At 38.9% G+C, this 13,262-nt stretch overlaps 1 protein-coding gene across 1 annotated transcript; it reads right to left on the bottom strand.

The window, feature by feature from the left end:
* Window positions 1-229: 229 nt before the first annotated feature.
* On the bottom strand, window positions 230-12,704 carry dusp7 (dual specificity phosphatase 7). The gene is made up of 3 exons (XM_028447164.1): window positions 11,836-12,704; window positions 7,581-8,009; window positions 230-2,801 (listed from the first exon to the last, which is right to left on the bottom strand). The coding sequence occupies exons 1-3, from the start codon at window positions 12,242-12,244 to the stop codon at window positions 2,485-2,487; spliced, it is 1,155 nt and encodes a 384-aa protein (XP_028302965.1). The 5' UTR covers window positions 12,245-12,704; the 3' UTR covers window positions 230-2,484.
* Between the last annotated feature and the right edge of the window lie 558 nt (window positions 12,705-13,262).

Genomic DNA, 13,262 nt, shown 5'->3' with positions numbered 1-13,262 from the left:
ATCTCGCATCATTGGCAAAATTACAATTTTGTTTTACATTTTGGTTTGTAATGAGTTTCATCCAGATCAGATCCGGATTGCGCATTTCATCACAATTTTTCCAAAAAAAGTGGGGATGCCCATACATTTGGATGTACTGTATCATTATTATCTTACAAGCCTTTAAAGTGTGAATGGCACCAGTTAAGAGGATATTTGGCGCTAGCCGAGGTTTGCGATCCTTTAGTGCTTTTGTTCATTTTATTTTCTAACCTAATAAAGCGGTTTGTTTGGCCTAAGCTTTGCAGCGAGACGTGTTTTTGTATGAATCTGGGGTTAAAGTATGTTACTTTCATATCAACTTGGCATAATGTTAAAGTTCCATATAAACTTGTAGATTAAAAAAAGCCACAATATATACATAACAGAAAGTCCTAAAATGTTTTTATTTTTGGTTAAAAAAAAAAAAAAATCATTTTCATGATTTTTTTTTTTGTTTAAGTGCTACAGATGTGGACTAGGTTACAGAAATAACCTCAACCCTACGCCTTGTGCCGCCATGTTCAGCTGCAACAACACTTTAAGAAAACAAAAACAAAACTGTCTTTAATATTCCCCCTATCTGTTAAAGCATCATCAAACCCGTGGTTATGTCTTCTGTTAGAGAGCATACAGCACCAAAGCATGCTCAGGTATACAAAATTATATAGAACTCTTAACTATTAGCTCAAGAATATAATACATATATATAGTTAAATATTCCTCTGTCTATTATATCTTTAATGTAACATACCCAAGGCTTCAGGGTGAATCCTTCATGGACCAAACGTTCTTTGATCAAATGACTGATCGGGGTAAATAAAAACCTTTTGTTTCAGTTTTCTCTCATGCAGTTACAGAACATGAAATGATTGAAGTGGGAACGTTCTTCTTCCAAGGCCAGTCCCTTTAACAATTATCAGCTTATCAACAATGAGACCAGCTTCCAATGCTGGTCCTTTTTTTTTTTTGGCTAATTTCTCCAGAAGAAGTAACATAAAAAGGTTGAGAGCATATATTTTGAATGAAAGCTGGACTATTGGACATCTTTTTTTACCCAATGATGATTTTAAAAAAAAAGCTGAGATGTTAACACACCTTTTCAACCACTGACTTCAGTTCCATCAAAAACAACACAACTAGCAGAAGTACCCAAGGAAGGTCATCATTACTTTGGACTTTTGAACACCCGAAGAACAAAATGAAATACCACAGCTGGTGAAAAACTACTGGTCCAGCTCGTTAAGTCACTGGCTGAACAGTCATACAAGGAAGGAAGGAAGAAGCAACTGGTTGAGTTGACCAATCATCAGATCAATATTGGTTTTCCTACTCACTCCTATTAATGATTGGCCCCTCCAGCCTAACACGCCCTCTGCCTGCTTTAAAGCTTGAGTCCTTACCCAATCCCTGCCCCACCCCCACGCCCCCCCCACCCACTGCAGTGTGCAGCTGTCGGGACTCGTCGCAGGCTGGGACTGGCCTCTCCTGACGTTCTCTGAATGTCTTGTTATCCGCATGCTTCCACCAACCAGTCCCAAGTGCCAACAAGTCAATGGCTACTCTAGTGTGCAAACTGCATTACGTCATTAGAAACCTGAAGGTAAGGAAAAGACAAGATAAAAATTGGGGGAAAAAAACCCATATGATCTCAAAATCCATTCCCCCCTTTAATTATACAATCTCTTGAACCATGACTGGATTGGACGAAGATAAGATTTCTATTTGTATATATTTATAAGAGTATATTTCTGTGCGTAAATGTACATAAAAAATATACAAAAATGCATAAAGACATACGGACTTTGTTAAGGACTGCTCATACATTTTATGCAATGTATGTAATACATACATTACCACCATACATTTGTTGTATGCGAGAGAGAGAGAAAGAGAGTGTGTGTGTGTGTAAATTCCTTGGTTTAAAAAAAACCTCTACATTTAGTAGAGCGAGATTTCCCAGAGTCTCCACTTGGCACCAGTTAGCCTAGCTCCAGAGCTGAGCCAGAGACAGAAGATGAAGTCATCTCCTAAAGCCGGTGCTGCCGATTATTCATCTTCTTCCTATCGTTTTTATTCCAGCTGTATCCGTTCAGTTTCTCACTCGCTTCAGTCTTTCTTGTTCTTCGCTAACAAGATGAGCTGATAAGGTTTTCCTTTCTAACCAACTCAATAAACATTGAGGAGATATCCAATGTAAACGCAGTTACCCTCTCAGGGCTGAAAACAAAAACAACAAACAACAACAACTCCCAAATCCCTTTAACGTGGCTTTGTGACCCTTCCTGATGCTTAAACGCTGCTCCGTGGCCGAGCTCCCGGACTAAAAAAAGCCCATGGAGACTAAAACATTCATCAAACGGCTGCTCTCCAACCAGTGCAGCCGCTTGTTACCGTGGCGATGGCACCACCCAAACCCTGCGCTTATTAGCCTGAAAAGAAGACCGCGTCAGGTCTTTTTGACTTTCATGTGGACTCTAGAGTGTCCAGTTGAAACACGTTGTGATTAGTCGGCGTGGTGAAGAAGAGCTGGTCGTGCGGCGGGGACGTCGAGTGGTTGTCGCACGGACTGTTGAGGCCAAGAGTTCGCTCAAAGTCCAGCAGCTGTCCCATGAAGTTAAAGTTCGGGGAAATGTTGGACTTTTTCCGCTTCACAAAGTCGTAGGCGTCGTTTAGCGACAGGTTGAGCTTCTGCATCAGGTAGGCCACGGTTACGGTGACCGAGCGACTGATCCCAGCCAGGCAGTGCACGAGGATGCCGCACCTTTTGGAACGGGCTTCATCTAAGGACGAAGATAGGGGGGAAAAACAGAAGAAATACTTTGTTTTAGTGACTGACCATAAAGATCAAAGGTAAACGTGCTCCAACAGTCTCCAACCTTGTGCGATAGCGAACACTTTAGTGCAGTCTCATCTTATCTATCAGTTGATTGGGTTTTATACGCTCACTTTGCTTCTATAGCTCTAAACACTTCAACACTTCAGGATGAACAGAGGCATTTCTTATCTTATCTTAGTCAGACCAACATTATCCATCGTCTGCTGAGCATTCCTTATTTGACTGCATCGTGTCAACACAAAATAGAGATAACCTTGGGCGATATTGACCAAAACCTTTTTCTCAAAATGGTGATAAATGATAGAAATCTCAATAACTTTAATTCAAATAAAGTCTTACCAGAAACTAGGCCTGTGCAGTATATCGAGATTCAATGTATTTTGCAATTTCTATTTTGGCGATATAGGAAATCAAAATATTGCCTATATTGACATATTTTTATTTTATAGCTTATTTTGTAAAAAAAAATAAATACTTATGAGTCACTGCTTTAGCTACTTCTCAATCATTTAGAGGAAAAATATCACAATATGAGTTTTGGTCCATATTGCCCATCCCTACCAGAAACACAATTCAGGGTTAAATTTGCTGATACAAAATGCCACACAGGCACATTTATTAACAAACAGCTGCACATGTGTCACTTTAGCCTTTTTCTCCTCCAAGGGACAGCACGTGTGAGTGAGTTCTGTAGCATGGCTTGTTTAGTGGTTGATCTGGGTTAGAACACAATCATCAATCCATCTAACTGTGCTTTTTGTGCTGTTCTGAGAAGTACAAAGTAACGACTCCTAAAAACCGGTACAAAATAGACTAGAGAAAATAAATAAATAAATATCGATATATATATATACACAGTATATCGATAAAGGCGATATTGTAATTTTCTATATTGCCAAAATATAAAACTCGATATATCTTGAATCGTGATAAATCACCCAGCGCTAGGATTACCTTATTAACAGTGAAGAAATATACTGGGTTAGAAATTTAGTACTTTTGTCAAATCAAAGCGTTTTTTTTTTTTTTTTTTGGGGGGGGGGGGGGGGGGGGGGGGGGGGGAATAACTTTTAATGGCAGTAAGGGAAACTTCCCACAAAAACGACTACTTATAGGGATGTAACGATTCACTCAAATCCCGATACGATTCGATTCACGATACTGGGTTCACGTCACAATTCTCTCACGATTTATTTTACAAAATGGGGCTGTAGACAAATGATGACTGAAAAATATTCCTTTAATTTTTTGGAGGAAAAAAAAAACTATAAAATACTGTACTATTTTCCTTTTGTTTTTCATTGTCAAAAGAATCCCTTGATAAACTATTCAAAACAATGCAATTTAACTAAAAATAAATCTTGAATGCAATAAATAAAGGAATAATAGAAATGACGAAGAAGCCTATTAATTTAAAGTCTGGTTCTATAGTAAACAATGCTAAACTGCATAATAGTTCTATTTCTTTTTAAAAGTGCCACTGAAATTGTATTTTGTGTCTTAACAATTGGACTTTAAAAAAAAAAAAAACAGTCATTGCACCAGGGTGCTGGTAACCCAGTGGTCGGTTGGCATGCAGATATTCTAACAGTAAAGAAGAGATGGTATGCTAGCAGACAGCGCTAATAGAAAAACGTGACTTTTATAAATATTCACGTAATATTACAGATATTCTTTCGGTGCTAGGGGGTAAGGAACCATTTATGAACATGTTTAAGAGTAGAAGGCGGCCAGAAAGAGAGTAGTAGCAGATTCCGCCCGCCGCCTACACTTCTGGACAAGAGAAGGATAAATATCTGCTGTTTAAAAAAAGTACTGCGATTCAATTTTCAGAGTATTGATATAAACCGTGATACCTATGAATCGATTTTTAACTGCCTTACGATTAATCGTTACATCCCTAACTACTTAACTAAATTATATCGCATGCCCTGTGTGTGTGTGTGTGTGTGATGTTTCTTAAAAAAAGTATTTTCCAGCAACATGATTTTATCAAGGGAGATATGCGAGTTACATTTCCCTTTCTACCTCTGTTTGCTTAAAAAAAAAAAACGTAAGTAAATACATGTTACATTATTAAACATGTACAGCGTCCACTTCTCAGGCTCCATCTCTTACCCTTGCATCTCTGCTGACCGTTGGAGTGGAAGTTAAGTGCTGCTGTGCTTCCTTTCTTGTCTCCCCTCCTTTGATCCCCTTCCTCATCAGATCCTGCTTCTCTTTCTCTAACTGCATCTACTGCTGTAGGACTCAGCTCAGTTTACAACCCTGATTGGTCGGTGCCAAATTACCTTTAAATATGATGCATGCTCAAGTTGTACAATTCGAAACATCAAAAACCCTCAAAGGAAGAATTAGGGACGATTTAATTCTAAAAGGCTCAGGAGACAAAAGAATAGCGATAAAGTAAGTCATTTATGGAATGTTTAGCATTCATTTATCTACAGTATAATAATGGAACATTTAACCAATAGGTTGTGGAAATGTAAAAGTCTTATCAAACCCTTTCCTTCTTCCTGCCAAACATTCAAAGTTGTACGCCGATAGTTATTTGAAGAATGTTCAACTTTCAGCAGCACATCTGCATCTCCTTTTCTCCTAATTACCCCTCTGTTACCCAAACAATCTGATGTAATCCCTGCACATTACAGCCAACCAAACAGCACCATTTAACATGAGCCTGACCCAAATCTGCCATGACCTCTGGCTCTGGCATATGTCACACATCCTCCCACCTTCAGTCCAAACCATTAGTCCAAAAGAGAAGAAACAGCATCAGTCTGGACAGTTTAAGTCCAGGATGGAGACTGAAGGCTCTGACGTCTCTTAAAAAGAACTCACTCATTCGGAGGATTTAAGTGACAGGAAATGATAGGAAACACAAAAGCTCCAGACTAGAGACAAGAGACGTTTTGTTTAAGTTGTCGTACACAAATCATTCATGTGCACGTGATTTTCAATGATGGCAATCCATTTATTTTTGTTTCACTATTTCTCTATTCTTATTTTATGTTTGTTCAAAGATTCTATTAAGCATGAGCAGCCAAACCAATAATTACAGTATGTAGATTTTCTAAAAGATGAATTATTGTTTTTGTTGTTTTGGTAGAAAGTCCAAATAAAATGACCCATTATTGTCATGTTGTGACAAAATACAGTTTTTTACCTCAAGGTAATAATTTAGTGGAGAGTGCACTTATTCAAATCATTTTAAAAATGTTTTATTAACAGGAAAATGGCCTTTAAACTATTTAATTGTCTTACAGGCAAGAACGCCACCTTGATGTTAAACATGTACAAAATCATTCATTTATAATAGTTCTTTTATCAGATGAGAACATTTGTGATTTAATTATCAAGATAGGATTGTGGCAGTTTTATTTGTTTTGCTTTTTTTTTTAATGAAAGTTAACTGAATAGCTACGTTCAAAGGGAAACACAGCAGACGGGCAGACAGACAGGAACATTTAAAGGAACCATTTTAGTGTTCGTCTGCCTTTTGACTTCTGCTTTAATCAAACCCTGAGTGTGTTTATGTAAAAATATTTAGTTCGCTTGTTTATATGCGTGTCCAAGTGCATGGGCATGACAAGAGTTTATACACAGAAGTGCCATTATTTATAGAAGAAATAAAGGATATTATTCCATTGTTTGTAATTGGAGACTTTTTATGAATATACGGACAAGATATAGACATTTGAAGAGGTGACCTTCAATAGTCACTACATTGTTTTAAGTGGCAATAAATGGACAATGACTAATTTGAAAAAAATCTAAATATATGGATATTTTTGTCAAGTAATAAAAACTAAAATATAATTTTCACATGGTAAAACGAAGTTTCATTTTAGTCAAAAGACTATGACTATTAGTAGATGAAAATTAGGTGTTAAAATTAGCACAGCATTAGCTATGGCTTATACAATAATCATACATAAGTTAAGCTTCTGTATTCTTATAGAAGCCTTGCTTAAGTTGTTTTTGTGAATCATAAACAACAGCTTGCAAACCACTCTCCTAAAAACATCAAGTATTAGGGCTGGGCGGTATACAGGTTCATACTGATATATCTTTTTCGTGATATGAATTTTTAATATACCAGCGTACCGGTGTATTTGATTACACAATTTTCAGAACGCTACAGTGTGCCGTATTTCAGACCGGACCCTTTTCAACGTCGCACTTCTAAATAAAAAGGTGAACGGTAACGCTCTGGTGTTAGTTGCTGTGTAAGTCATACGTGTAAACGAATAAGAAAGACACAATTGGAAGCTCTGAAGCTGCATGTGAGCATGTGCCTGCGTGCGCATGACTCTGCTACAGGAGGCACGGTTAGCTTAGCATGTCGGCAGTAATATGGACTAAACGCTACCTTATTCACCATAAGAAACCACCACACCACAGAGTGTGCAGCAGCATTTAAAGCTAGATATCATGCTAATGCTAACGCTAAGCTAGCACAGCAAAGAGCTAATGTGCTGCTGTTGCAAACTTGTATTATTTACTACTAGTGTGGAATTATTCTACAATATTCACTCATCATGACAGTAAAATAGAGCATCCTAAGTCAATCTACTACAGTAATTCCTCTCTTAACCATTAATAAATGCTGTGAACACCTGATTATGCATGAAAAAAAAAAATACCGTGATATATATTTTTGGTCATACCACCCAGCCCTATCAAGTACCATGAAACAGATCTGATTTCCACCTTCACTCACCGATAAAAGAGATTGCCTCGGGGAAAAACTGTGACAGGTTCTGGCTCCAATGGTCGGAGATGGGGATCTGTTTGTACTTGAAGTCGCCCTCGTGCTCAAACATGTTGGGGAGGTTGGGCGTGACGTTGAGGATGTACTTGATGTTGTACTTGCTGAGCACATCCAGGTTGGTGGAGTCTTTGGCACAGCCCAGGTAAAGGTAGGGCAGGATCTGAACGGGAAATGCTGGTTGGTTGTTGGGGAGTGGGCTTCCCTCCGATTCTGTGGCGCTGCCTGGCTCGCGGTCCGATTCGCCGTCGGAGCAGTCGGAGCTGATACGCAGTCCTCCGAGGCCAAGGACTGAGGTTGGAGGGGAGCTGCTAGGGCAAGAACAGTCCAGATTGGTCTCGCAGTGCTCGGGGTACTCTGATTGAAACTTATTGAAGCCCCCTGAAGAGGAAAGAAAACACACATGATTAATTTAGCTTCTAGAATATAAGACTAGACAAACTTTTTTCATTTGTTTCAGGATTTCTTTTTGTCTAGCGAGTGTTATTGTAAATCTTTGGATGGATGGGCTTGTGTGGGAAAATTATTAAACAATGACCTTCAAAATGGCAGCTGAATGTTGTCTATATAAATCAAAACCAGAAATACTAAATACTGGGACAGTGACCTTTGGATATGCATATTCCCTTTACAGGGAATATATAAGTTTTTAAAGGGAGAGCTAGATCATAATGGATGCTTGGGACACATGAATATTCTCTTTGCTTCAGTGCTAGACTGCTATAATTGAGAGATTATGAATAATTTAACATCATGAGTGTTTCATAGTTTAAAATTGTATTTAACGTTTGGTATCCAACTGTCCAATTTGTCTCGTCTCAATCATTAAGAAAAAAATGATCACCCCCCACCATGTTAATATCTAATATAAAGACCTAAACCATTGGCTCTACACGTAAAAACCAATATTAACAGCTTTTGTATTTTTTCACAAACACAAACGTTCAAGTGGGAATTGAAAATAAAAAAGTAATACATAAATACATTTTAAAAAATGGCCAAATATTTGCTGCATTACGCTACTATAAACCCTAAACTATAATCATCTTTTTCTAACAAAGTGCTCAATTTAATTAATGGAAATATCACCTTCACTCCCTAACTTAGATATTACTGTAATCATTGTAGTCCCTAAGATGCTATCAAAAAACCCTTAGTGTGCTCTACTGTTGAACTAAGATGGAATGGGTTTGTCTACAGCAGCAGGAAGTAGAAAAATGATAATAAACTAAAACATGCAAAATATGATATCCAATAGGCTAACAGTGGTTTTTTGGATCGTGACCCCTTTTTGATATCACAAATATCTGGCGATCACAAATAATTTTATTCCATAATTAGTTTTTGATCATGTTTGTTGTTATACTGTGTAACAAATACAGAGTAGACAATGTTAATGTGCACAGTGAAAAGATGCACCAGCTCAGATACTTTTATACTTTTTTTTTTGTCTTTGTCTTCCTTTTTCTCTTTATACCTCATTTTATTTGAGAAAGTGAAAGTACAGAATATATATTTTTTATGATAGTGTGTCGTTTTAATTTGTATGTATATATATATATATATATATATCGTTATGTTTTTTTCATAATACAGAAAGCATCCCAGTGAGTGTTTATTAGTTTTTATGGTTACAGGTAAATCTGTTGCGATTATTTGCTATAAAATGCATACCTTACGCAGTTTGAGGAGTGTGTGCGTAGTTGTTTTGTGCTAGCGTTAAACAGAGTTAAATCCATGTGGAGTCTGTGTCTTCTCTTCCAGCATTATAAAAACCCTGGAATATTACACACACACATATATATATATATATATATATAATAGGGCTGGGTATCAGTACCAATTTCCTGAATCGATTAATAAAGGTTTTGAACCGATTAATCACGATTTGACTTGTATATTAATAGGATTGTTCCAATCATCTGACTGAAGTTGGGGCGGCTTACCCAGCGGAGCTTCGTCTGTCATGTTTGCACTGAATCATAATGAAGAATAGTTTTTATTTGCCAAGTAGAGTTTAAAACAATACAATGACTGTGACTTGGTGGATGGTGCGAAAAAACAAAAGAGAAACAGTAAAATAATAATAATTAGGCTGTGTTTGTTTGTATGTGTGCGCGTGCATGTTTTGTTTATTCAGCCCGACCATGTTAAAAGGGAGTCGTAGAGGGGAGCGATGCACTCCCGTTCTTTCGCTTTCATAGCGGAGACATCTGTACGTTTCAGGGTGATGATAGACAGCAGTGTGTGTGCGCGCGCGTGTGTGCGCCCCACCTCTGCTGTGCACCTGTGAATATGGACTATAAGCAACAGCAGGTTTTGCGATACCAAATATGTCTTTGCTCCTAATGCTAATGCTGATGGAGGCTTCAGTAGCCTCATCGTTTTATCTGCTCTGGTTGGTCGAGCGACTAGGGCGTTAATTCGCAGTTTAAGGGCCACACACACAGACAACAAATGTTATGTTCATGTCCTGCATGGAAATTCTTCAACTCGTCCACTCCCTCACAGTCACGAGGCTGCGTTTAGGTCCTGAAATATGGTACTGTTTGATTTTCCGTGAATCTGTATCAGGTAGTACCAAAGGAAAGGCAACAAAGGGGCAGATACTATAAGAGTAATTGTCTCTTCTGCTCTTTTTCATTCAAAATGTGTTGATTTGGAAGTTTTGTTGCTTTGGACCATTTATCTTTTCTCTTTTTTTATTTTTATTTTTTTACTTTTGAATGAAATAAATGAAGACAAAAAAGTACCTAAAAAAACAACCTGAATTCATATGATCGGATCAGTGATTGTTCTTTTGAAACTCACTGACGGGTTCAAAAATCCTGATCGTGTAAAGTCTGATAATAAATATAAAGAACCGAATGCACTCTCGCTTTGAGCAGGCACTGTAGTCAACTTAGCTAATGCCATACTATTAAAAAAATCGATTTCAGCACCTATTAATCAATTTTGGATAATTTCAATGTAATCATTTTTTTTTTTACTCAGCTCTGATATATATATATATATATTTCAATGAAAATACATTTTTAATCAGTACTGGTAATTATTTTCAACACATTCCAGGCGACCCCACATGGGGTCACAACACCAAGGTTGAAAAACACTGGGCTAAATCCATTCTGAATATTGCCCAATAAATGTCAACATAAAAACACTGTGTTTATGTTTAATAATGTATGCAATCAAGATTAAATAATCCATTTAAACTAATAAGATGGTTTGGAGAGAGAGAAGAAAAAAAAAGCTCCAGGAAGATTTAAATCGAAATGACAACATGTGTACAGTTAGGAGTACAGTAGATGAGATAACACAGATAATACTGTTTGTGGACACTTGAGGTGAACCATGGTTCGTCTATTTGTAGTTTCAAATCTCGGTTTGCAGCACTGCTAAAACACAGCTGGATGTGTGAAGTGGATGAGTCCTTGTTGGACAGATGTGCTCCTCCATTGAGAAAAGCAGCGGCAGCGGCGGCGCAGCTCAGCGGGCTTTTTGTGAATGGCAGCTCGGTGTGGGGACATGTCTTTACCCTCCTCTCACTGGTATTTATCACACACTTGTACGCATTTTTAAACATATTCCCTTCGGTTAGTTGGGAGGATAGCTGAGATTTTGTAAAAAAAAAAAATAATAATAATAATAAAAAAAATTATCCGTTCATTCATGAAAAAAAAAAAAACTCGCTGTGTTTTAGTGAAGCAGAGACTCAACATGGCGGGGCCATTTTGGCAGCGGTTAATTGAAAACACAAGCACTGCTTTTCACCCTCACAGCTCAACTACATAGAAATTTACCAAACCAATGTAGCTATAGAAAAACATAAAATAAAGATATAATTATCTATACCTATGACAGTGTGTTCAACATGCGTTAGATAGAAAAACACAAAAATGTCAGGAGAAAAGAAGTAAAGTTGAGCCAACAGCTGTAAAGAGTGTGATTTATGGGAGGTTGATCACACACTGACCCCTGATCACTCTTACAAAACATTTTATTGATCTACTCGTGGTTTTATTGACTTCTAATGGCAGTGGTGTGACACCATTAAATGGATGTGATGAGCCTGAACCCTATAATAAATGATCATAAATGTGTTGTAAGCCTGTTGTAATTTAGGATTAAATAATTCCAGTGTTGCTATAGTGTTGGGTCTGTAATAAGTTAGTTAGTGAACCAGGACTGGTTTAGTGGTTCTTACCCTCCAGGTAGAACGCCTTACATCCGTCGTCCCGCAGCTTGTGCAGCAGCAGCCCCAGCACGGAGCTCCCCAGCCCGGACTCCTGTCGCTCGGGTCCCGCCTCGTCGTACAGAACCACCACGTCCGTCTTGCACCGCTTGATGAACTTCTCCTTGTCCTCGTTGTTGGGGATGATGGAGCGGATGGGGAGGTTGCCCTTCTTCAGCCTGCGGAGCATGAGGCCCGGGATGGCCAGGTTGATGGCGGACTCGATGTGCGAGGACTCGTACAGCTCATGGGTTCTGCAGTCCAGCAGGAGCAGGGAGCTGGTCCCGGTCTCCAGCTCCTCCTGCAGCCACTCCACGCTCTTGCTCGACATCGTCATCACAGTCACGATCGCGGAGCCTCCCCACGGATGAGTGATTTTCATCAGGGAAACCTTGATCCACCTGTCCCCCCACCAGGCATCAAACGGCGGACAGCTCAGACCCAACTACTACTACAACTACTTCCCGTTTCCCGCGGCCCGCCGCCGTTCCTCCGATAGCACGCGGCTCACACTCACGCACACGCATCCAACACGAACCCAGAGCAGGAAACTTGAACATGCAGATTTGTCTTTCCCCCCTTCTTCTTCATTCAGCCCGACACCAGCACAGCTTTCATTCTTCCAGTCCATCGACGTCTATTTGCTGCGCTCTCGTCTCCAACTTGTACGCACTGTGCGTCAGTAGCTCAGAGTGCGAAGAGTCCGGGATGATCCGCTGAGTGTGAAGCCCATGATTATCATTATTATTATTATTGTTGTTATTATCAGACACGCTGTGCCGTGTGTCGCCTCTGGTTTGTCATTTCCACTGGATGAGTGGAAGCAGCTCTGCAGGCTGGTCATTGAGGAGGGGGAGGAGTTACAGGATTTAAAGGCGCAGTACCGCGACACCTCAGCTGCCTCTGCTGCAAGCACCCATTCATAGAGAGGCTGAGCAGGCAGGCCTTTAACACGCACACGCACGCACGCACGCACACACACACACACACACACACACACACACACACACACACACACACACACACACACACACACACACACACACACACACACACACACACACACACACACACACACACACAATTCAACATGAAAACTTATTTATATCATGGCAACAAAAGGGATGATTTTGTCCTCCAAGTTACATTTTTTTTTTAGAAAAAAGTGTTTGATAATTAACCAGAACATGTGATGATAAAATCAATGGATCTCAACCTTTTTTGTGTTCCTCCCTTGGCTTTTTATTTATTTTAAAATCACGTGTACATCATCATATTCTCAGCCATTGTAGCTTTTTGGCTTTTGAAGAGTCCTCGTAGAATTTTACCAAAATGCCAAAATAATACCAAATACTAAAATGTATAGTAATTGTATTGTAATTTAATTGAAAAATGCATTG

Source organism: Gouania willdenowi, chromosome 5, assembly GCF_900634775.1.
Source record: "Gouania willdenowi chromosome 5, fGouWil2.1, whole genome shotgun sequence".
NCBI lineage: Eukaryota > Metazoa > Chordata > Actinopteri > Blenniiformes > Gobiesocidae > Gouania > Gouania willdenowi.
Note: the sequence above shows the minus strand (reverse complement) of the source record. Positions and strands in the feature narration are given on the sequence as shown.

Excerpts from the sequence above, each read along its gene's own strand:
- dusp7 (XM_028447164.1), bottom strand. The coding sequence starts at position 12,244 with ATGAAAATCACTCATCCGTGGGGAGGCTCCGCGATCGTGACTGTGATG. Across the intron at positions 8,010-11,835 it reads TAAGGCGTTCTACCTGGAGG|GGGGCTTCAATAAGTTTCAA; the intron begins GTAAGAACCACT and ends TTTCCTCTTCAG. Across the intron at positions 2,802-7,580 it reads CGAGGCAATCTCTTTTATCG|ATGAAGCCCGTTCCAAAAGG; the intron begins GTGAGTGAAGGT and ends CTTCGTCCTTAG.